The 25,998-nt window shown below is 37.3% G+C and overlaps 1 protein-coding gene across 6 annotated transcripts in view; it reads left to right on the forward strand.

Annotated features, from left to right (window-relative positions):
* Positions 1-25,998, forward strand: part of GDPD4 (glycerophosphodiester phosphodiesterase domain containing 4) — a 138,742-nt gene that overhangs the window by 67,362 nt on the left and 45,382 nt on the right. For all 6 annotated transcript variants that reach the window (XM_047692785.1, XM_047692784.1, XM_047692780.1 and 3 more), the window contains one exon: positions 14,375-14,531. In XM_047692785.1, coding sequence (XP_047548741.1) covers positions 14,375-14,531 — 157 coding nt within the window. The remainder of the gene's footprint in view (positions 1-14,374; positions 14,532-25,998) is intronic.

Here is a 25,998-nt window from a genome sequence, read left to right on the forward strand (position 1 = left end):
GCCGGGAGCCGGCCCCTCCCCCCGCGGTCTATCTTCCCATCGCTTTGGATTCACTTCTCCGCCAGTCCTACCTTGCAGAAAGTGGTTGATTTTCTGTTTCTGGAATTGCTGTTCTTCTTCTCTTCAATCTCCCGTTGGATTTGTAGGTGTTTGCAATCTTTAGATAAGCTATTTAGCTGATCTCCCGCTACCCGAAGTAGTCTCAGCCTGCTACTTCTCTGCCATCTTGACTCCTTCCCTCCTTAATTTATATTTTTTAAAGATTTATTTATTTGAGAGTGTGTGTGTGCAAGAACGAGCAGAGGGAGGGGCAAAAGGGGAGAGAGAGAGAGAGAGAGCATCAAGCAGACTCCTGGCTGAGTGCCAAGCTGGAGCCTGAAATCATGACCTGAGCTGAAATCAGGAGTTGGATGCTCAACTGACTGAGTCACCTAGGTGTACGATTATTAATTTAGATTTTTAAAAATATTGCATTGGGAAGGTTATGTGCTATGGGGAGTGCTGTGAAATGTGTAAGCCTGATGATTTCACAGACCCATGCCCATGGGGCAAATAATACATTATATGCTAATAAAAAAATTTTTTTAAATTTAAAAAAATAATGCATTAAAACAGTATTTATCTTGATTACTGATTATTTGGCACCTTCCTTCCATCTTACACCTGATGTGAGTGTACTACTATTTTGCTATATTTTTCTCATTTCTTGTCTCACTTTAGATTAATATGGTACTTTTTAGGACTTTATCTACTTTTCAGGACTTTATCTCCCCTATTGGCTTATTGTACTGGAGTACTGGAGTTACAATATGATATTTAACTTATCACCTCTTCATTAAATATATATATTTTGTGTGTGTAAAATACAAATCTTTTAACAATATACTTCCATCTCACCTTTCCCGTTGTTTGACCTGTTACTGTCATGAATTCCACAATACACTAATTTTTGCCTTAAATAGTCAATAATCCTTTTTAAAGATTAAAAATGAGAATTTTAAATATTTACTCATTTATTTGTCTATTCTGGTACTCTTCATTCTTTTGTGTAGATCCAAGTTTCCAGTTGATACTTAGTTTTTGCCTAAGAGTATCTTTTAATTTTTCTTAGAGTGCAGGTCTGTTGGAAAAAGAATACTATCTTTTGTTTCTATGGAAACATTCTCATTTTCCTTTTATTTTTTTAAATATAAATTTATTTTGTGCCTTCAGGTGATGTTTGTGTGCTAGAAACATTTTACTTGAATTGAAATCAAAATAAGTATTTAGTTTATTAAACTCAGAACCCTTGTTCTTAAGCTTTTGAATTTAGTTTATAAACCTTATTCCCACTCCTGGGTGGAATATGTCTGACATTCTTCCAGGAAGCTTCCAACTATCTTAATGTTAATGCCTTGCTAGAGGGAAAACCAACCTTAACTTGACAACAACAAGGCCCAGGGTAACCTGTGAGTCTTCTTTAACATCTGGAAATCCTTTTGAAACCTCTCTTTTCCTTACCTCTCCCAGCTCACAAGTATATAATCAGCCACCTCTCACAAAGCCCCGGGGCAGCAGCTCTTTCTGCCCATGGGTCCTGTAAAATGGTGGTTAATAAAACCACCATTTTGCACCAAAACAAAACAAAAACTTATTCCATTTATGTCTAACTTTTTTATTAGGTTTTTAAATTTAATAACAGTATTGTTAACATACAGTATTATATTAGTTTCAGGTGTACAGTATCATGATTCAGCCATTCCATATATTACTCAGTGCTCATCATGTTAAGTGTACTCTTAATCCCCATCACCCCCCCCCCCCCATCCATCTCCCCTCTGGTAACCATCTGTTTCTTCTCTATAGTTAGGAGTTTGTTTCTTGGTTTGTCTCTCTTTTTTCCTTATTTGGTCTCTCATTTGGTTGTTGGTTTTTTTTTTTTTTTTGGCTTTTTGTTTGTTTGTTTTTTAAAGATTTTATTTATTTATTTGACAGAGAGAGAGAGTTACAAAGGCAGAAGCAGGCAGAGAGAGAGGGAGAAGCAGGCTCCCAGCAGAGTAGCAAGCCTGATGCGGGGCTTGATCCCAGGACCCTGAGATCATGACCCGAGCCGAAGGCAGAGCCCCAACCCACTGAGCCATCCAGGTGCCCCTCATTTGTTTTATTCCTTAAGTTGCACATATGAATGGAATCAAATAGTATTTGTCTTTCTCTGATTTATTTTACTTAGCATAATACTCTCTAGCTCCATCCATGTTGTTGCAAATGGCAAGATTTCATTCTTTTTCGTGACTGAAAATATTCTATTATATATCTATACCACATCTTCTTTATCTGTTTATCTATCAGTGGACACTTGAGCTTCTTCCTTGATTAGGCTATTGTAAATAATGCTGCTATAAACATAAGGTGCACGTATCCCTTTGAACTAGTGTTTTTGTATTTTGGGGGTCAATACCTGGTAGTGTGATTACTGGGTCATAGGGTACTTCTATTTTTAACTTTATGAGGAACCTCCATACTGTTTTCTGCAGTGGCTGTACCCCTCTGCATTCCCACTAACAGTGCACAAGTGTTTCTTTTTCTTCACATCCTCTCCAACACCTGTTGTTTGTGTTATTTTAGCCATTCTGACAGGTGTGAGGTGATATCTCATTGTAGTTTTGATATGCATGTTCTTGATGATGAGTGATGTTGAACATCTTTTCGTGTGTCTCTTAACCATCTCCATTTCATGGAGAAATCTGTTTATGTCTTCTGCTTATTTTTAATTGGATTACTTATTTTGAGGGTGTTGAGTTATGTAAGTTATGTAAGTTTTTAAAAAATATATTTTGGGTACTAACCCTTTGTCAGATACATCATTCGCAATTATCTTCTGCCATTCCATGGGTTGCCCTTTAGTTTTGTTGATTGTCTCCTTCACTGTGCCAAAACTTTTTATTTTGGTGTAGACTGTAGTTTATTTCTGCTTTTGTTTTCCTTGCCTCAGGAAAGATATCTAGAAAAATGTTGGTATGGCCAATGTCAGAGAAATTCCTGCCTGTGCTGTCTTCTAGGATTTTTATGGTTTCACGTCTCACATTTAGGTCTTTAATCCATTTCAAATGCATTTTTACGTATGGTGTAAGAAAGCGGTCCGGTTTCATTCTTTTGATTGTAGCTGACCAGGTTTCCCAACAACACTATTTGTTGAAGAGACTGGTTTTTTCACAGCAGATATTTCCTGTTTTATCGAAGACTAATTGATGTAGGAAGGATGTTAAGGTTCAAAGCCAATGACCAAGAAAGAATTCTCGAGATGTCTTAAATGCAAAAAAGTGATTTTATTAAAGCACAGTGACAGGACCCGTGGGCAGAAAGAGCTGCACTGGGGTTGTGAGGAGTGACTCATTATATACTTTCAAGTTGGAGGGGGCTTAGGGATAGTGTAAGTCTCTAAGGAATTTTGGAAGCAAGGTTTCCAGAACCTTGAGGGGGCTAAGTATTTTTGGAAGAAGGTCATTTATTACCGTCTGATAAAAACTTAGTCATGAGACCCTTCAGATGTTTATCAATGGGCCATATGCTCGGGGGATGATTGCCAACACGTATCTTGGGGGTTTAGAGATAAAAGAAATTTCTAAAGGAATTTTTATATGTTAAAGTCCACTTACAGGATTCTAGGGGGTTGGGGGAAGGGTTAGGCTAGGATTGCCTTTTGTGGTGAGCAAGGTATTAACATCAAGGCAGTTGAGTCCCTAGAGGAATGTCTCTCTGCCTGTTTCAAGGACTCGTCAATGGGCTGTAGGTAGTAAGGAAATTTAATAAAGTTTTTCTTCTGCCTTTGTTTCTCACATCAAATTGAACATATAATTGTGGGTTTATTTCTGGGTTTTCTATTCTTTTCTGTTGATCTGTGTGTCTATTTTTGTGCCAGTCACATACTGTTTGATTACTGCAGCTTTGTAATATAACTTGAAGTCTGGGATTGTGATATGTCCAGTTTTGTTTTTCTAGTTCAAGATTGCTTATTTGGGGTCTTTTGTGGTTGCATATACATTTTAGGATCATTTGTTCTAGTTCTATGAAAAATGATATTAGTATTTTTATAAGGGTGCATTAAATGTGTAGATTGCTTTGGGTAAGATAGACATTTTAACAATATTTCTTCTTCTAATCCAAGAGCATGGAAATCTTTCCATTTGTGTCATCTTCCATTTCTTTCATCAATATTTTATCAGAGTATGGGTCTTTCTCATCCTGGTTAAGTTTATTCCTAGGTATTTTATTCTTTTTGGTGCAGTTATAAATGGGATTGTTTTCTTAACTTCCCTTTGCTGCTTCATTATTAGTATATCGAGATGCAGTAGATTTCTTTACATTGATTTTATATCCTGCAACTATAAGTCTAATTTTTTTGTATTTATTTTTTTATTAGGGAGGTGGGGGAGGACTTAACGAGGCTCTTTGCCCAGCACAGAGCCCAATGTAAATCTCAGTCTTATGACCCAGTATCATGATCTGATCAAGTCAGATGATTAACTGACAGAGCCACCCAGGCACCCCATAAGTCTAATGTCTTAACCATTTTTTTTTCTTTTTGCTTAAACACTAGAAATTTATTTTCTCATGATTCTGGAATCTAGAAGTCCAAGATCAAGGTGTCGGTGGGGTTGGTTTCTTCTGAAGCCTGTCTTCTGAGCTTTCAGATGGCTGTCTTCTCCCTTCTTCTCCCTTCTCCCTTCTTCTTCTCTCTTCTACAGATGGCTGTTAAGTTTACCAATCAGTACATCATTAGTTTTTGATGTAGTGTTGAATGATTTATTAGTTGTGTATAATACCAAGTGTTCTTGACAACACATGCTCTCTTTAACCATCATTTTTGAGGGCCTTTGAGTAATAATCAATCCCATTTGCTGTGCAGAAGCTTTTGATTTTGATGAAGTCCCAAAAGTTTATTTTCGCTTTTGTTTCCTTTGCCTTTGGAGACATATCTTGAAAGAAGTTGCTGTGGCTGATATCGAAGAGATTACTGCCTATGTTCTCCTCTAGGATTCTGATGGATTCCTGTCTCACGTTGAGGTCTTTTATCCATTTCGAGTTTATCTTTGTGTACGGTGTAAGAGAATGGTCAAGTTTCATTCTTCTACATATAGCTGCCCAGTTTTCCCAGCACCATTTATTGAAGAGACTGTCTTTTTTCCACTGTATATTTTTTCCTGTTTTGTCGAAGATTAACTGACCATAGAGTTGAGGGTCCATATCTGGGCTCTCTACTCTGTTCCACTGGTCTATGTGTCTGTTTTTATGCCAGTACCATGCTGTCTTGGTGATCACAGCTTTATAGTAAAGCTTGAAATCAGGTAACTTGATGCCCCCAGTTTTATTTTTGTTTTTCAACATTTCCTTAGCGATTCAGGGTCTCTTCTGGTTCCATACAAATTTTTGGATTATTTGCTCCAGCTCTTTGAAGAATACCGGTGGAATTTTGATTGGAATGGCATTAAAAGTATAGATTGCTCTAGGCAGTATAGACATTTTAACAATGTTTATTCTTCCGATCCAAGAGCATGGAATGGTCTTCCATCTTTTTGTGTCTTCTTCAATTTCTTTCATGAGTGTTCTGTAGTTCCTCGAGTACAGATCCTTTACCTCTTTGGTTAGGTTTATTCCCAAGTATCTTAAGGTTCTTGGTGCTATAGTAAATGGAATCGATTCTCGAATTTCCCTTTCTGTATTCTCATTGTTAGTGTATAAGAAAGCCACTGATTTCTGTACATTGACTTTGTATCCTGCCATGTTACTGAATTGCTTTATGAGTTCTAGTAGTTTGGGGGTGGAGTCTTTTGGGTTTTCCATATAAAGAATCATGTCATCTGCGAAGAGAGAGAGAGTTTGACTTCTTCATTGCCAATTTGGATACCTTTTATTTCTCTTTGTTGTCTGATTGCTGTTGCTAGGACTTCTAATACTATGTTGAACAAGAGTGGTGAGAGTGGGCATCCTTGTCGTGTTCCTGATCTCAACGGGAAGGCTGCAAGCTTTTTCCCATTGAGGATGATATTTGCTGTGGGTTTTTCGTAGATAGATTTGATGAAGTTCAGGAATGTTCCCTCTATCCCTATACTTTGAAGCATTTTAATCAGGAACGGATGCTGGATTTTGTCAAATGCTTTTTCTGCATCAATTGAGAGGACCATGTGGTTCTTCTCTCTTCTCTTATTAATTTGTTCTATCACATTGATTGATTTGTGAATGTTGAACCATCCTTGTAGCCCAGGAATGAATCCTACCTGGTCATGGTGGATAATCTTTTTAATGTGCTGTTGGGTCCTGTTTGCTAGGATCTTGTTGAGAATCTTAGCATCCATATTCATCAGTGATACTGGTCTGAAATTCTCCGTTTTGGTAGGGTCTTTGCCTGGTTTGGGGGTCAGGGTAATGCTGGCTTCATAGAAAGAGTCTGGAAGTTTTCCTTCTGCTTCAATTTCTTGAAACAGCTTCAGGAGAATAGGTGTTATTTCTTCTTTGAATGTTTGGTAGAATTCCCCAGGGAATCCGTCAGGTCCTGGGCTCTTGTTTTTTGGGAGGTTTTTGATCACTGCTTCAATCTCGTTACTAGATATCGGTCTATTTAGGTTGTCGATTTCTTCCTGGTTCAATTTTGGGAGTTTACAGTTTTCCAGGAATGCATCCATTTCATCTAGGTTGCTTAGCTTATTGGAATATAACTGTTGATAATAACTTCTGATGATTGTTTCTACTTCCTTGGTGTTAGTTGTGATCTCTCCCTTTTCATTCATAATTTTATTAATTTGGGCTTTCTCTCTTTTCTTTTGGATTAGTGTGGCCAATGGTTTATCAATCTTATTGATTCTTTAAAAAAACCAGCTTCTAGTTTCATTGACACGTTCTACTGTATCTCTGGTTTCTACCTCATTGATCTCAGCTCTAATCTTGATGATTTCCCTTCTTATGTGTGGAGTTGGTTTGATTTGTTGTTGATTCTCCAGTTATTTAAGGTGTAGAGACAGCTGCTGCATTCTGGATTTTTCAATTTTTTTGAGGGAGGCTTGGATGGCTATGTATTTCCCCCTTAGGACCGCCTTTGCTGTGTCCCATAGGTTTTGGACTAAAGTGTCTTCATTCTCATTGGTTTCCATGAATTGTTTCAGTTCTTCTTTGATCTCCTGGTTGATCCAAACATTCTTAAGCAAGGTGGTCTTTAGCTTCCAGGTGTTTGCGTTCCCTCTGAACTTCTCCTTGTGATTGAGCTCCAGTTTCAAAGCATTGTGATCTGAGAATATGCAGGGAATAATCTCAGTCTTTTGGTATCGGTTGAGTCCTGATTTGTGACCCAGTATGTGGTCTATTCTTGAGAAGGTTCCATGTGCACTTGAGAAGAATGAGTATTCTGTTGTTTTAGGGTGGAATGTTCTGTATATATCTATGAGGTCCATCTGGTCCAATGTGTCATTCAATGCTCTTGTTTCTTTATTGATTTTCTGCTTCAATGATCTATTTCTGAGAGAGGCATGTTAAGATCTCCTACTATTAATGTATTCATATCAATATGACTCTTTATCTTGATTAACAGTTTTCTTATGTAATTGGCTGCTCCCATATTGGGGGCATAGATATTTACAAGCTTCTGCACAGCAAAGGAAACAGTCAAGAAAACAAAGAGGCAACCCACAGAATAGGAGAAAATATTTGCAAATGACAGTACAGAAAAAAGGTTGATATCCAGGATCTATAAAGAACTCCTCAAACTCAGCACACACAAAACAGACAATCATATCAAAAAAATGGGCAGAAGATATGAACAGACACTTCTCCAATGAAGACATACAAATGGCTATCAGACACATGAAAAAATGTTCATCATCACTAGCCATCAGGGAGATTCAAATTAAAACCACATTGAGTTACCACTTTAGACCAGTTAGAATGGCCAAAAATAGCAAGACAGGAAACAACATGTGTTGGAGGGGATGTGGAGAAAGGGGAACCCTCTTACACTGTTGGTGGGAATGCAAGTTGGTGCAGCCACTTTGGAGAACAGTGTGGAGATTCCTCAAGAAATTAAAAATAGAACTTTCCTATGACCTTGCAATTGCACTACTAGGTATTTACCCCAAAGATACAGATGTAGTGAAAAGAAGGGCCATCTGTACCCCAATGTTTATAGCAGCAATGGCCACGGTCGCCAAACTGTGGAAAGAACCAAGATGCCCTTCAACGGACGAATGGATAAGGAAGATGTGGTCCATATACACTATGGAGTATTATGCCTCCATCAGAAAGGATGAATACCCAACTTTTGTAGCAACATGGACGGGACTGGAAGAGATTATGCTGAGTGAAATAAGTCAAGCAGAGAGAGTCAATTATCATATGGTTTCACTTATTTGTGGAGCATAACAAATAACATGGAGGACAAGGGGAGATGGAGAGGAGAAGGGAGTTGAGGGAAATTGGAAGGGGAGGAGAACCATGAGAGACTATGGACTCTGAAAAACAATCTGAGTGTTTTGAAGGGGAGGGGGTTGGGAGGTTGGGGGAACCAGGTGGTGGGTATTGGAGAGAGCACAGATTGCATGGAGCACTGGGTGTGGTGCAAAAACAATGAATACTGTTACACTGAAAAGAAATAAAAAATAAAAAAAAAAACCTTACAGCACCCAAGGCAATGCTTACTTGAGAAAATACAGTTGAATCTCAATAAAAGACCTTTGTGGGGAAAAACAAACAAACAAACAAACAAAAAACCCCTGCTTTTAGTCCTTTTGGGTGTATACCCAGAAGTGGGATTGCTGTATTATGTGGTAATTCTGTTTTTTAATTTTTTGAGGAACTGTCATACTTTTCTTCCACAGTGGCTGTGTCATCTTATGTTATTACCAGCAGTGCATAGGGGTTCCAATTTCTCCACATCCTCAACAACACTTTGTCTTTCCTCCTCCCTCCCTCCCTCCTTCTTTCTCTCCTTCTCCCTCCCTGTCTCCTCTTTCTTTCTGATAGTAGCCACTTTAATGGGTGTGAGGTGGTATCTCATTATATTTTTGATTTGCATTTACCTATTAATAAGTGATGTCTAGCATCTTTCCATGTGCTTATTAGCAATTTATAATCTTCTTTGGAGAAACGTCTCTTCAGGTCCTTTGCCTAGTTTTGAATTGTTTTTTTTTTTCCCCTTTGTTGTTGAGATTTAGGAGTTCTGTATATATTCTGGGTATTAATCCCTTATCAGATATATGATTTGCAAATATTTTCTCCCATTCTGTGGGTTGCCTTTTTCCTCTATTGATAGTGCTTTTGATGCAGAAATTTTTTTTTCATAAAGACCAATTTGCTTGTTTCTTTTCTTTTCTTTTTTGAAGATTTTATTTATTTTCAGAGAGAACACAAATGCACACAAGTAGGGAGAGCATCAGGCAGAGGGAGAAGCAGGCTTCCAACTGAGCAAAGTGCCCAATGTGGGCCTCAATCCCAGGACTCTGGGATCATGACCTGAGCTGAAGGCAAATATTTAACCAACTGAACCACCCAGGTGTCCCATGCCTGTTTTTTCTTTTGTTGCCAATACCTTTGTTATCATATCCAAGAAGTAACTGCCAAATCCAATGTCATGGTTTTGTCCTCTAAGAGTTTTCTTGTTTTATTTCTCACATTTATATCCTTGATTCATTTTGACTTAGTTTTTGTATATGGTATTAGGTAAAAGTCCCAACTTCATTCTTTTCATGTGAATGTCCAGTTATTCCAGCATCATTTGTTGAAAAGATTGTCCTTTTCCTGTAAAATGGTCTTGGCACCCTTGTCAAAAGTCATTTACTGTGTATGTAAAAGTTTATTTTTGGGTTCTCTATTCTGTTCCATTGGTCTGTTTTTCTTTATGCCAGGACCACACTATTTTGATTAGTGTGGCTTTGTGGTAAGTTTCGAAATCAGGAAACATGAGTCCTCCAGTTTTCTTCTTCTTTTTCAAGATTTTTTTGGCTATTTAGAATACCTTGAGATTTCATATGAATTTTAGGATGGGTTCTTCTATTTCTTTAAAAACATCACTGGGATTTTGATAGGAATTGCATTGAATCTGTAGATTGCTTTGGATAGTGTTGATATCTTAACAATTTATATCTTTTAATCCATGAACAAGTGATATGTTTCCATTTATGTCTTATTTAATTTCTTTCAGCATTGTTTTCTAGTTTTCATCATATAGATCTTTCACTTCCTTGGTTAATTCTTATTCTTTGTGATGGCTATTGTGATTGGAATCATTTTGTAATTTTTTACTCACATTGTTAGTGAATAATTAGTGTATAGAAATGCAAATGATTTTTGTCTTTTGACTTTGTATCCTGCAGCTTGGGTCAATTTATTTGTTCTGTTTTTTTTTTTTTTTTTTTTTTTTTGTGGAATCTTTAGGATTTTCTATGTATAAGATCATGCCATCTGAAAATAAGGGTAATTTTATTCTTTCCTTTCCAGTTTGGTTGCTTTTTCTCCTTCTTGCCGAATTGTTGTGGCTAGAATGTCCTGTGCCACTATGAATAGAAGTGACAAAAGTAGACATTCTTGCCTTATTCCTAATCTTAGAGGAAAAGCTTTCAATCTTTCACCATTGATTATGATGATCATTGTGGGTGTTCATTTATGTCTTTTATTATGTTGAGGGTGTTTCTTTCTATTCCTCATATGTTGAGAGTCTTTTATCATGATGGGTGTTGAATATTGTCAAATGCTTTTTTTGCATCAATTGAGGTGATCATGTGGTTTTCCCCCCTTTATTCTGTTAATGTGGTGTATTACATTGATGGATTTTGGTGTGTTGAACCATCCTTGCATTCCAGAAAGAAATCCTACTTGGTCATGGGCTATAATGGTCTTAATACACTGCTCAATTCAACTTGTTCGTATTTTGTTGAGGATTTTTGCATCAGTGTTCATTAGGTATATTGATCTGTAGTTTTCTTGTAGTGTGTTTGTTTGGCTTTGGTGTTAGGATATCCTTTAGACTCTTTTTTTTTTTTTAGCAATATTTTCTGTTTCTTTTCCTCAGACTCAGTACTTCTATTGTACTATTGTCAAGTTCACTGAATCCTGCTTTTGCCTGCTTAAATCTGCCTTTGAATTTTCTCATCAGTTTTTCATTTCAGTTATTGTACTTTTCAGCTTCAGAATTTCTTTTTGGTTTCTTTTTAGATTTTTTAATATTTTTATTCATATTTCCATTGTGTTTATACATTGTTTTCTTGACCTTATCTACATCTTCCTTTAGTTCTTTGAGTATTTTTAAGATGATTGTTTTTAAGTCTTTGTGTAGTATATCTGCCATGAGCTCTTTCTCAGGAATAGTTTCTGTTGATTTATTTTTTTCTGTGAATGGGCCATACTTCCTGTTTCTTTGTGATTTTTTTAAATTGAAAACTGGAAATTTGGATCTAATAATGTGATAACACTAGAAATCAGATTCTCCCCCTTCCTCAGGGTTTGCTGTGTTTTTTGCTATTATTTTTATATCATGTAGTATGTCTGAAGTATAAAATCAAGGTCTTAGGTTTTCCTGATCCTTTCCTCTGGAATGCACAGTCACTTTCTGATTTTCCCAATATATGCAGCTATTTCTAGTGTGCTAGCCTTTTAATATCTGGGAAAAAGAGAAAAATGAAGAGGGGTTAAAGGGTGCTAGTCCTTTAAATTTCCTGGCAGTCAATTTTGCCTGAAAGGAAGGACTTTGCAATAGTGGGAGTAGGTGCAATAATGGTGGCTTACCTCTCTGTCTGCCCTTCTATGGCAAAAAGCAACAAACAGTGACCAGAACACACATCCCCTATATTTGGAGTACAGGGTTGTTTGTGCTACCCAGCTCTCACCAGCTGCTGTGTAAGCTACTCTTGGAACTGCACACAATTTTTTGCCATGTGGCTGGGGTGGGGGGTTGATAGCTGCTAATGTGCTAAGAGCTGAAATTGAGCAAAACTAACCCCAATTTATGTGCTAGCCTTCCCCTGGAAATTGTTAGCTTTTTAATATACTCCAGAGTTCCAAAATAATTACATTAGACATAGTCTGCTGGTGCAGTTGTTTTCTAAGTTGAAGGACAGATTCCTGGTGCTTCCTACTTTGCTGTTTTTCCAGAATCCTCTTTTCTTTCATTTTTGAAAGATTTTAAGTTGATAGTTATTTTCCTTCATTGTTTAAAATATGTTGATTCACTAATGTTTTGTCTTTTATCTTTTATCATTTTTTTAAAGATTTTATTTATGTATTTATTTGACAGAGAAATCACAAGTAAGCAGAGAGGCAGGCAGAGAGAGAAGAGGAAGCAGGCTCCCTGCTGAGCAAAAAGCCCGATGTGGGGCTCGAACCCAGGACCCGGGATCATGACCTGAGCCGAAGGCAGCGGCTTAACCCACTGAGCCACCCAGGCGCCCCTATCTTTTATCATTTTTTTATGAGAAGTCTGCTATATGCTTTTATTTCTCTCTAAATATGTCCTTCATTTCCTCCTCTGCCTACCTTTACAGTTTCTTTTCCCTTATCAGTTTTTGGGTGTTTTTCACCAATTTGGATGTAATAATCCTTAATGTGGTGTATGTATATGTACTCTTTCTTATACTTATCCTTCCTGGTATCCATGAAGATTCTTGGATTTGTTGAGTGTAATTATCATCAAATTTTTAAGACATTTTACTTTCATTTCCTCAGATTTTTTTTCTCCCATCTTTTTAAGACCCCAATCATGCATATACAATATTACTTGTCTAACAGTGTCTTATAGGTCATTTGGATAGATTCTATTCCTACGTCTTCAAATTCTCTGATCTGTACATGATCTATACTATCTAATCTTATGTTAAGTAAGTGCAGTGAAATTTTCATTTAATTATTACAGTTTTTCAGCTTTAGAACTTCCTTTTTTGTGTCTTACAGTTATGTTTTTATTATGTTCATGTTTTCTTGACGTTATTTAAATATACATCTGCATTTTTGTTTTATATGATTTAATGCCCTTGTTGATTCATTCTATCATCACTTTCATTTCTGAGTTTGTCTTTATTGAATAATTACTTCTGGTTCTGGTTACATTTTCCTGCTTCTTTGCATGTCTGGTGAATTTGGTGGACATGTGGTTTTAGGATAGCTGCTATATTTTGTTGTATTCCTTTAAAGAATTTTGGACTTCTTTAGCAAGCAGTTAAGTTACTTAAAGTTAGGTTGATCCTTCGAAGGATATTTTTAAGTTCTTTAATGTCATTCTAGTTCTAAATTATCCCCATTTTAGGGCATGGCCCCCTGGAGTCCCTGAAGAATGCCTTTGTAATTACTGAAGTCTCTCTGTTCTTGCTGGATGGAACTTGAAAGATTCGTAGTCCTGTGTGGGCTCTGTACATTGTCTTAGAACTTTCTGGTGATTTTTCTTTTCTTGGAAGTTGTTCTTAGCAAGCTTTATAGGGTTTTACTCTGCACATATACTAATTGATATTTAGCTATATACTCAAAGGACCTCTGCATATTTCTCTGGAACTCTTTTTTCCCCCATAGCTCCATTCTTTGTGAGACACTAGCCCACAAATTCTAGCTAACCTGACCTCTCTTTAATCTGTTCTCTTTCTACTCAAATCAGCATGATAGCTGGGTACATTTTAGGTTCCCCCTCTCTGTGACACAGTCTAGTATTCACCTGCAAAAAGGAAGCCTGGGTAATGGAAGAGCTAATTTCATCTGTATAAATTTTCTTTTACTGTGCTCCCAGTTCCCCACTGGGCTAAAAAGAATTATTTCCCTTATTTTGTCCAGTTTTCTAGTTGTTTATGGGCAGGAAGCCAAGTCTCAGCTTTGTTACACCCTCATGGCTATTGCAGAGTTCTCTTCACAGGTACTTTAATGAGAAAGGTAGAGAGATTTTCATAAAACCGGAGATACTTAAAGGCAAGTAACAGATAAGAGAACTAGGAACTTTTCTAATGATACCATCTGATATGAAGGGTCTAGGGCCAGAAATACTCAAGGAAGGTACCTACCTGGGAAATGGGTCAGAACAGGAGATTGTGTGGATGCCAGCTTAGTATGGTTTTGGACCTCAGAGCTTTGCCCCATCCCTACACCTACTTGCCTTACTCTCAGGTTATTACTGTACCTACTGTCTTCTTGATGCCAGAAAGCCCCTAGAGAGGGAAGCTACTTTATCATCACTAATATGATTATTATATATCACTAAAAACTGATTTCTAGAGCATAAAATATTGAAATCAAACTATAAGTGACTAGTAATTAGTCCTTTGCTGAGATTTGGGAGGGAGTAAAGAACCCTAGTAAGTCTTGTGACATTGATGGGCTTTCTGAGAACCAACGTGGCTGAATTCAGCCTTTTCCCCCTCTTCTTTTCCCCTTCTGCCTGCAGTTTAGATCATGTACCTTTTCTTATGCATGACTATGACCTGAGAAGAACAACCAATATTAAGGAGGTCATGCCAAATGCCTCCTTAACACATCCTAGCTTCTTCCAGTGGCGTTTCCTGTCGACTCTGAATGCAGGCAAATGGTTTGTACAGTCACCGGTAAGACATTTCCCAACTCAACAAACCTGCATTGAATCTCTCTTCTGTATGAAGTCATGTGCTGCTCCTAGCATACACACAATTTCATCCCAGTTTGGTAGCAGAACTGTAGCATTGATAGGAGGGCTTTTCCAGGAATGCAGTCTAATTGCTGCTTTCTACAATGACTGGAAATTCTGAAGATAAACTCATAAACTTTTGTCATTTAATTCCTTTTTATCAAAGCATTGTGTAAACTTTTATTGTAACTTCCATGTACACAGCGTTTTCCTAGGCATTTTGAGTAGCTTACTGTCATAGATGAGGCGGACTGGGGACATATTTATTCTAACCTCCTCTTATCATTCATTAGATATTTATTGAGTACATTTTAGGTTCTTGGCGCATGGAATATAATGGTGAATAAACACACACTAAGCTCTGATGGAGTTCACAGGCTAGAAGAGACAAAATACAGTGTGATAAGTGCTGAACTGAACTTAATTTTAGATGGCTTAGGAGCACACAAGAGCCACGTCTAACTCAGTCTGGGGGATGGAGATGGGGGATTCTGGGAAAAGGAGATAAATAGGCCAATGTGGTAAAATATAAAACATTGCTGTGTACAGTTTAATTTAGAGGCAAGAGTGAATGGTTGTACTTGAGAGGGCTGAAGAGTACTTCATGCAAAGGTATAATTTGAGCTGAAAGAAGATCATTACTAATGGGAACCATAGGCAATGATGGCGGCATGTTTCAAAGATTACAGTATACTGGAGCAAGAGTGGATATGGTGTACATGCATGCATATGTGAAAGAGGAAGAGAAGAATGGAGGGAAGGAAAGAGAGAAAGGTCAGTAAGGAGGGGATGAGAGATAGATTTGAAGAAGAACCTGTGAAAACACGTTTAGAGGAGAATATAGCAATGCTTAAATAACAAGTTAGTTTAGAATTATCCTGAGTATTTTAAAGTGGCTAAAATAAAAGGTCACATTTGCATTTGATAAAAGTTAAATCTGCCTTTCCAAGATAGATTAAAGACAACAAAACTACTTAGTTTCCAAATTATCATATCCCTAGGGGGAGTCTATGTGACCTGGGTTATACCAATCAGATACACTCACTTGAGACTTCAGTTTTGAAAATAGACATCTGAACATGACAGGACAGGAAGCATTCATACTGCTAGCACCTGTAGCATCAGAGACAGTGTGGTGTGGATATCAGCTATAGTAATAGCTCTCTTATCAGGTAATTATAATTAGGAGAGTAAGTCTTACAGTATTTTTAATTGTGTACTTGGGGATGAATGGAATTTTATTTAAATTTGATATTAGCCCTGAGAACTTATTTGAATCTGTTTCATGTAAAAATATTGTTAAGTAAAGCATTATGTTAAAATGGACTTCTCTACTTCAATTTCATTCTGTTAACTAGTGTTAATATAAGAACTAGCTGGAAGTGGATTTGTGATTACTGTATTTTCTTAGAAAATGTGTTTTTTTAAAAAAGATTTAATTTATTTATTTGACAGGGAGAGAGGGAGTACAAGCTGGGGGAGTGGGAGAGAGAGAAGCAGGCTTCCCACTGAGCAGGGAGCCTGATGTTGGGCTCCATCCCAGGACCCTGGGAGCATGACTTGAGCCAAAGGCAGACACTTAACTGACTCAGCCACCCAGGCACCCCAGAAAGCTTGTCCTTATAGGAGTATATAGCCTCTAAATACTGTTTCTTTGTGCACGTAAGCTATGTATATGTCTTATCATACCTAAGTAAATAGACACATACAAACCAGAGATGCTCCATTAGAATGTATATATTGGGTTAGTCAGCCATAGTTAATGTTATGGTGAATGTGCCTTCCAGATGGAAAGGCTGATTTTGTGTCTTATGTATAATGTATAACTCATAAAATCTTACTGTAAGTGATAGGGTTAGATATGTTGTTGTAATAAATTTTAGTGGATTTTTTAAGGAGAAGGAGTGGGAAAGGGAGAAGCAGGCTCCCAGTCGAGCAGGGAGCCTGATATAGGCCTTGATCCCAGGACCCTGGGATCATGACCTGAGCCAAAGGCAGATGCTTAACCAACTGAGCCACCCAGGTGCCCCTCAAATTATATTCTATCTGGAGATTATGTACAGAATCAAAAATTTCAATTTTAATAGTCCCTGTCATTCCAAAGCTCTTTTTATCACCATTATTTACAAAATAAGAAATTCATCTCTACCAGGTTTCACCTGTGTACCTACAAACATGGGCAAATTTGTCTTTTTTCCTGCTAGGCATTGATCTTTCTTCCTGCCTGTGATGCTGGGACCTTGTACAACAACAGATACCAGTTTGCTAAGGAAGACTTATAAGCATGGGTTTTCAAATATCAATTATATCTCTGTCCTTAATGGAGACTGGGTATGTTAGGTCCATAATCAAAGGAGCGAGACTGTTACAAAGCGAAGGTCAAGCAAAGCTTTATTTCGTGCCAAGCATCGAGAATCAAACCGACCGTTCGGGGCCGCCTCTTACAGAGAGAGGGACCCCTCCCTGCCTTACAGACTAACTTTTATAGAGCGAAGGCCATGTGGTTGAGCCTGGCCACACGCAGGTGGCCAATGAGATTGTAACACACAGAGAAAGCTGAACAGTCATGCTAGGTCACACACGAGTGGCCAGTTGAATTACAATTCACCCCATAGTAGCTATTTGAACTAGCCTATCACCTTGGTCAGAATTGGCACCCAAAAGGCGGGGCCCACACTCCTTGGTAGCTAGGGAGATAGTATGCATGCCCCACTGATTGGATGTCTCCACCTGGCCTGCATTGGGGCTCTGTTATCTCTACCTGACCTGACCCACCCTTTGGGCTCTGTTATCTGGGACTGGCCGACCATATTTTACTGGTTTCCTGGACTTGCTTTTAAGTAGGTTCCCCTGGGTGTGGGGCCAGGGTCAGTTTAAGTTTTACTGCATAAACAACAAAATCACTGTTTAACTGGATGGAATTGCTCTGGCTAAATAGGCCCTTACAGGTACTTGTCATATCTGACTGAATGGAATGTATTGTCAAATATAATCCTTCATATTTGGCCTTGATTACACAATTTGCTAAATTATATCCCAGTAAAAAGGAGGACAGATTTTTATTCAACATATGCAAATGACTGCATTGCCATGAAAAGTAGAGACTCAGTTAAAAATATTTCTACCTTAGTTCTGTGGGGTTATGAGAACAAGATACTACATACAAAGAATGTTTTGCACATGCATAACAGAGAAAAAGTCAAAAGAATAGGTTTTAAAATAGCAGTAAGTACATACCTATCAATAATTATTTTAAATGTAAATGGGCTAAATGCTGCAATCAAAAGACATAGGGTGATAGAATGAATAAAAAGGCAAGACCCATCTATATGCTGCCTACAAGAGACTCATTTCAGACCTAAAGACACATGCAGATTGAAAGTGAGGAGGTAGAGAAACATTTATCATGCAAATGGCATGAAAAGAAAGCTGGGTTAACAGTACTTATATCAGGGGCACCTGGGTGGATCTGTCAGTTAAGGGGCTGCCTTCTGGTCTGTCATGATCTCAGGCTCTTGGGATGGGGCCCAGTGTCGGGCTCCTTGTTCAATAGGGCATCTGCCTCGCCATCTCCCTCTTGTGCTCTCTTTCTCTCTCAAATAAGTACATAAAATCTTAAAAAAACACCCTACTTATATCAGACAAAATTGACTTTAAAACAAGATTGTAACAAAGAACACTATTTAATCATAAAGGGAACAAGCAACAAGAAGTTATAATAATTATAAATATTTATGCAGTCAACATGGGAGCAACCAAATGCATTAAGCTGCTAATAACAAACATAAGGAACTAATCAATAGTGATACAGTAATAGTAGAGGACTTTAACACCCACTTACATCAATGGATATATCATCTAAACAGAGAGTTGACAAGGAAATAGTACCTTTGAATGACATATTGGATCAGATGGATCTAACAGATAATATTCAGAACATTCCATCTCAGAACAGGAGAATATAGATTCCTCTTCAAGTGCACATGGAATAATCTCCAGAATAGATCACATATTTGGCCAAAAAACAAGCCCCAACAAATTAAAAAAGATCGAAGTCATACCATGCATCTTTTCTGACCATAATACTATAAAACTAGAAATCAACTACCAGGAAAAAATCTGGAAAGAACACAAATACATGGAGGTTAAATAACATGCCAATAAACAATGGAAGGGTGAACAAAGAACTCAAAGAGGAAATCAAGAAATACATGGAACAGAGGAAAATGAAAACACAGCAATCTAAAACCTTTGGGATGCAGCAAAAGTGGATCTAAGAAGTTTGTAGCAATACAAGCCTCCTGCAAGAAGTAAGAAAAATCTTAAGTAAAAAACCCAACCTTATATCTAAGGGAGCTAGAAAAATAAGAACAAAGCCCAAAACTAGTAGAAGGAAGGAAAGAATAGATATCAGAGCAAAAAATCAATGAAACAGAAACTAAAAAGCAGTAGAACAGATCAGTGAAGCCAGGAGCTTGTTCTTTGAAAAGATCAACAAAATTGAAAAACCTTTAGCTGGACTCATCAAAAAAAACCCAAAAACAAAAATCAAAAAGCAAAAAAAAAAAAAAAAAAAAAAAGAAAGAAAAACAAAAGAATTAACAAAAATCAGAAATTAAAGAGGAGAAATAATCAAATACAAAGACACAAAATACAATTATAAGAGGATATTATAAAAAATTATATGCCAACAAATTGGACAGCCCAGAAGAAATGGATAGCTACTTTGAAACATATCACCTACTAAAACTGAAGTAGGAAGAAAATTTGAACAGACCAGTTGCCAGGAATGAAATTGAATCAGTTATCAAAAAATTTCCAACAACAGAAGTCCAAGACCAAATGGCTTCACAGATGAATTCTGCCAATCATTTAAAGAACACTTGAAACTTATTTTTCTCAAAATAGTCCAAAAAATAGAAGAGGAGGAAAAGCTTCCAAATTCATTGTATGATGCCAGCATTACCCTCATACCAAAATCAGATGAGGACACTACAAAAAACAAACAAACAAAACCCCAAAACTACAGGCCAGTATCTCTGATGAACATAAACGCAAAAATCCTCAGCAAAATGTTAGCAAACTGAATCCAACAATACATTCATCATGATCAAGTCTGATTTGTATCTGGTGTGCAAGGGTGGTTCAGTATTCTCAAGTCAATCAACATGGCATATTACATCAGCAAGAGAATGAATAAAAACCAATGATCATTTCAATAGGTGCTGAAAAAGCATTTGACAAAATTTGACAGCCATTCATGATAAAAACCTTCAACAAAGGTAGGTTGAGAGAGAAGATATCTCAACATAATAAAGGTTACTTGTGAAAACCCACAGCAAACATACTTAATGGTGAAAAACTGAGTTTTTTCCTCTAAGATCAAAAACAAGAATGTCCATTCTCATCACTTATATTCAACATAATACTGGAAGTCCTAGCCTCAGGGATAAGAAGGAAGAAAGGAAGACAGGCAGGCAGGCAGGTGGGCGGGCAAAGAGAAAAGAAAAGGAGGAAGAGAGGAAAGAGGAAAGAAGGAAGGAAGACAGCTGAAAGAAAGATATCTGAATTGCTAAGGAAGAAGTAGAACTTTTTTGACTGTCAGAATTTGCATATCACATGATACTGTAATAGAAAACCATAAAGACCCCAAAAAGCTACTAGAACTACTGAATGAATTCAGGAAGGTTGCAGGATACAAAATCAATGTACAGAAATCCATTGTATCTCTATACACTAATAATGAAGTAGCAGTAAGAGAAATTAAGAAAACAGTCCCATTTATAATTATACCAAAAAGAATAAAATGTCTAGGAATAAACTTAACCAAGGAGGTGAAAGGCTCATACTCTGAAAACTATAAAACATTGATGAAAGAAATGGAAGATGACAGAAATGGAAAGAATTCCATGCTCATGGATTGGAAGAACAAATATTGTTAAAATGTCTATCCTACCCAAAGCAATCTATACATTTAATGCAGTCCCTATCAAAATACCAGAATCATTTTTCACAGAACTAGAACAAACAACCCTAAAACTTGCATGCAACCATAAAAGACCCCAAATAAGCAAAGCAGTTTTTCTTGAAAAAGAAAAATAAAACTGAATGTATCAGAATCAAAGATTTCAAGATACATTACAAAGTTGTAGTAATCAAAACAGGATGGTGCTGGGACAGAAACAGACACATAGATCACTGGGCTAGAATAGTAAGCCCAGAAGTAAACTCCCAATTATATGGCCAATTAATCTTTGAGAAAGGGAGTAAAAATATGCAATGGGAAAAAAGTATCTTCAACAAGTGGTGTTGGGAAAACTGGACAGCTACATGCAAAAAATAAAACTGGATCATTTTCTTACATCGTACATAAAAATGAACTGAGAATACATTAAGGACCTAAATGTGAGACCTGAAACATAAAAATTCTAGGAGAGAGACATTGGTCATAGCAACATCTTTCTAGATATGTCTCCTGAGGCAAGGAAATAAAAATAAACTATTGGGGCTACATCAAAATAAAAAGCTTCTGGCACAGCAAAGGAGACAGTCAACAAAACTAAAAGGCAGCCTACTGAATGGAAGAAGTTATTTACAAGTGACATGTCTGATAAAGGGTTATTATGCAAAATATATAAAAAACTTGCACAACTCAACACCAAAAAACCACAAATAATCCAATTAAAAAATGGGCAGAAGACATGAACAGACATTTCTCCAAAGAAGACATGTGGATGGCCAAGAGACACATGAAAAAATGCTCAACATCACTAATCATCAGGAAAATGTAAATCAAAACCATAGGAGATATCACCTTACACATTTCAGAATGTCTAAAATCAAAAACACAAGATACAAGTGTTGGTGAGGATGTAGAGAAAAAGGAACCCCCATGCACCTTGGGTGGGAATGCAAACTAGAATAGCCATTGTGGAAAACAGCATGGAAGTTCCTTAAAAACTTAACAATAAAATTATTACATGATTCACTAATTCCACTAGTGGGCATTTACCCAAAGAATACAGAAACAGTAATGTGAAAAGATATATGCATCCCTATATTTATTGCAACATTATTTATAATAGCCAAATTACGGAAGTAACCTAAGTCTATTGATAGATAATTGGGCAAAGAGGATATGGTGCATGTGTACATGCACACACAGAATGGAATGTTATTCAGCCATAAAAAAAGAATGAAATCTTGCCAATGATGGATCTATAGGGTATAATGCTAAGTGAAATCAACCAGTCAAAGACAAATACCATATGATTTCACTCATATACGGAACTTAAGAAACAAAGAGAAAAAGAGACCAAACAAAGACTCTTTTAACTATAGAGATCAAACAGATGATTACCAGATGGGAGGTTGGTTAGGGGAATGGTTGAAATAGGTGATGAGGATTAAGAGCACACTTATGATGAGCACTGAGTAATATATAGAATTGTTGAATCACTATATTGTACAACTGAAACTAATACAACACTGTATGTTAACTATACTAGAATTAAATAGTGCCCAAGTGTTGGGAGAATACATATTTATGATAGGTTTTTTAAAAGATTTATTTATTGATTCATTTATTTATTTGATACAGAGAGAGCATGCACATGAGAGATTGGAGCCTGATGCAGGCCTTGATCCCAGGACCCTAGGATCGTGACCTGAGCCGAAGGCAGATGTTTAACTAACTGAGCCACCCAGTCACCCATGTTTTGTGTTCTTGATGTGTTGACCCCTTTATCATTATATAATGACCTTCCCTGTCTCTTGTTAACATTTTTGTCTTGAAGTCTATTTTGTCTGATCCAAAAATAGTTACACATGCTTGTTTTTGGTAATTTGCTTGGAGTATCATCTTCCACCCCATCACTTTGAGCCTGTTTGTGTCTTTATCACTGAAATGAGTCTCCTAAAGGCGTCATATAGTTGGGTCTGGACTCTGTCTCTCTCTGTTGATTGGTGAGTTCAATCCATTTACATTTAGGGTGATTACTAATATATAAGGACTTACCACTACCATTTTATCTTTTGTTTTCTGGTTATTTTGTATCTCTGTTATTTTTTTTTCCTTGTGTTTTTGTCTACCTTTTAACATTGGTGATTTTTAAAATTATGGTTAGCTATGTTTCACCTCTTTTTAAAATTTATTTATTTATTTATTTGACAGATACAGAGACAGTGCAAGTAGAGCAGCAGGCACAGGGAGAGGGAGAAGCAGGCTCTCCGCTGATTCGGGGCTTGATCCCAGGACCCTGGGATCATGACCCAAGCTGAAGGCAGCTGCTTAACCAACTGAGCCACCCTGGTGCCCCCATTTCACCTCTTTAAAAAAAAAAAAAATTGTTAGTTAACATACAGCACAATATTGGTTTCTGGGGTAGAATTCAGTAATTAATTACTTATATAACAACAGCAGTGCTCATTGCAACCAGTGTCCTCCTTAATACCCATCATCCATCTAACCCATCCTCCACTCACATCCCTCCATCAACCCTCAGTTTGTTCTCTGTAGTAGAAACTCACTTATGGTTTGTTTCCCTCTCTCCTTTTTCACTTTTCTCCCCTTCCCATATGTTTATTTCTTTTCTTTCTTAAATTTCACTTAGTGAGATCATATGGTACTTGTCTTTATCTGACTGACTGACTTTGCTTAGCATAATACACTCTAGCTCCATCCATGTCATTGCAAATGGCAAGATTTCATTCTTTTGATGGCTAAGTAATATTCCTGTGTGTGTGTGTGTGTGTGTGTGTGTGTGTGTGTGTGTGTGTGTCCTCTTCTTTATCCATTCATCAGTCAGTGGACATTTGGGCTCTCTCCATAGTTTGGCTATTGTTGATAATGCTGCTTTAAACATCAGGGTGCATGTACCCCTTTGAATTTGTATTTTTTTATAGATTTTATTTATTTATTTGACAGACAGAGATCACAAGTAGGCAGAGAGTCAGGCAGAGAGAGAGGGGGAAGCAGGCTCCCCGCTGAACAGAGAGCCTGATGCGGGTCTCGATCCCAGGACCCTGGGATCATGACCTGAGCCGAAGGCAGAGGCTTTAACCCACTGAGCCACCCAGGCACCCCTGAATTTGTATTTTTATATCCTTTGAGTAAATACCTAGTAGTGCAATTGCTGGATTGTAGGGTAGGTTCTATTTTTAACTTTTTGAGGAATCTCCAAACTGTTCTCTAGAATGGCTGCTTCAATTTGCATTTGCTTCTGAGGCAAAGATAAAGAGCCTTGCTACTGGATCAAAGAATAGGCATTAACAGGCAATGATCTTCAATGTGTGCCAGGTTTCTGAGTTAATGCTTTTAGACCATGGCTTCCTGTTTCATACACTTTCTTTTTTTTTTCTTTTTAAAGATTTTATTTATTTATTTGACAGACAGAGATCACAAGTAGGCAGAGAGGCAGGCAGAGAGAGAGAGGAGGAAGCAGGCTCCCTGCTGAGTAGAAAGCCACCCAGAGCCCCCTGTTTCCTGTACTTTCAATCAAAGAAAGGTTTAGTATGATTTGGAAGATCAGCAAAGATGATTGTTGAAGAAATATTTGAGATTACTAATGAAGGTGTTTTTTGTTTCTGTGTTTTCTGAATGGTTCCCAAGATGTTTAAGTTAAATCATACAGAAGCCTATTTCAGAAGAGCTTGCTGTGTATACAACATCCAACTAATTCCAGAAATTATTTCATTGTCCTTAGTATTTGGCCTTGGATGATTTTGGATAATCTGTAATCTCTCATTAGATTATGTCCGTCCTCAGACAAACACATCATGGTATAGATCAAGTATTGGCCAGTGGTGGCTTGCTGTCCAAATCCAGCCACTGGCTATTTTTTTTTAAAGATTTTATTTATTTATTTGACAGACAGAGATCACAGGTAAGCAGAGAGGCAGGCAGAGAGAGGAAGGGAAGCAGCCTCCCTGCTGAACAGAGAGCCCAATGTGGGGCTCGATCCCAGGACCTGGGATCACGACCTGAGCAGAGGGCAGAGGCTTTAACCCACTGAGCCACCCAGGCACCCCAGCCACTGGCTATTTTTATATAGTCTGTGAACTAATAAGACTGGTTTTTACATTTCTACATGGTTGAAAAAAATCTAAAGAAACATAATGTGATATAAATTATATATATTATATGTTATATTATATATTATATGTTATATACTTATATATTATATATAAATAAAATGATATAAAATGATATAAAACTCAAATCTCAGGGTCCATAAATAAAATTTTATTGGAACATAGCCTTGTTTATGTTCTTGTCTGTTGTCAAAACAAACATTGTCTGTTTCCAACAGACAAACAAATTGTCTGTTGCTGTTTTTGCAGTATAATGGCAGAGTTGAGTCGTGACAGAGACTGTATGTCTCACAGAGTCAAAAAACATTTGGTATCTGACCCTTCACAGAATAAGTTTGCTGAACCCTGGTGATGAATTGTCATTTTTAGAACTGAAATTTCTTTTTAGAAGCTCTATGTATAGTTGATCTTATAATTTCAAGATGCATTATTGCAGATCCTTATTTTTTTTTAAAAAAACATTTTATTTATTTGTCAGAGAGATAGAGAGTAGAGGTAGACAGAGTGGCCGGAAGAAGGAGAGAGAGAAGCAGGCTTCCCACCAAGCAGGGAGCCAGATGCGGGGCTCGATCCCAGGACCCTGGGATCATGACCTGAGCCGAAGGCAGCCACTCAACTGACTGAGCCACCCAGGTGCCCCACTGTATATCCTTATGCTCTTTTAAGATCTGAGAAAAGTAGGATGGGGCTTCAATAAATGTCTGAAGCATAATTTTCTAGGTAAATTGTTGATGGTTCCCTGGTGAAGGCCATGAATATTAGCTATCTTCACCAGCTAAAACATGAAGGAAAGCAAAGATAGGGCCAAAGAGAATACATTTGGGTTAGACAATACTCAAAAGTGAGATAAAACTCTTTGGTAAATAGCTTACAGATAATTAGATGAATTTGTATCCTCTACCATCATAGTTTTGGGTTTTTTTTTTAAACAGGTAAAACAGACATTTTGCTTGGACTAATATTAGGGATAATTAAACCTTGTTGTATTAAAAGTCTGTTACAGGGGTGCTTGGGTGGCTCAGTCATTAAGCATCTGTCTTCATCTCAGGTCATGATCCCAGGGTCCTGGGTTCGAGCCCTGCATCAGGCTCCCTGCTCAGCGGGAAGCCTGCTTCTCCCTCTCCCACTCCCTCTCCTTGTATTCCCCCTCTCTCTCAGTCTCTCCCTCTCTGTCAGATAAATAAATAAAATCTTAAAAAAAACCAGTCTGTTACAGTTGGCTTAGATCTTCCTTAACTTCAGCATTTTTAGGCAATGGTATCAACAGAGTCAATCTGAACCCTTACAGTTTTAACTCCTAAATATTCTTTCTTTTC

Source organism: Lutra lutra, chromosome 10 (genome assembly GCF_902655055.1).
Source record: "Lutra lutra chromosome 10, mLutLut1.2, whole genome shotgun sequence".
NCBI lineage: Eukaryota > Metazoa > Chordata > Mammalia > Carnivora > Mustelidae > Lutra > Lutra lutra.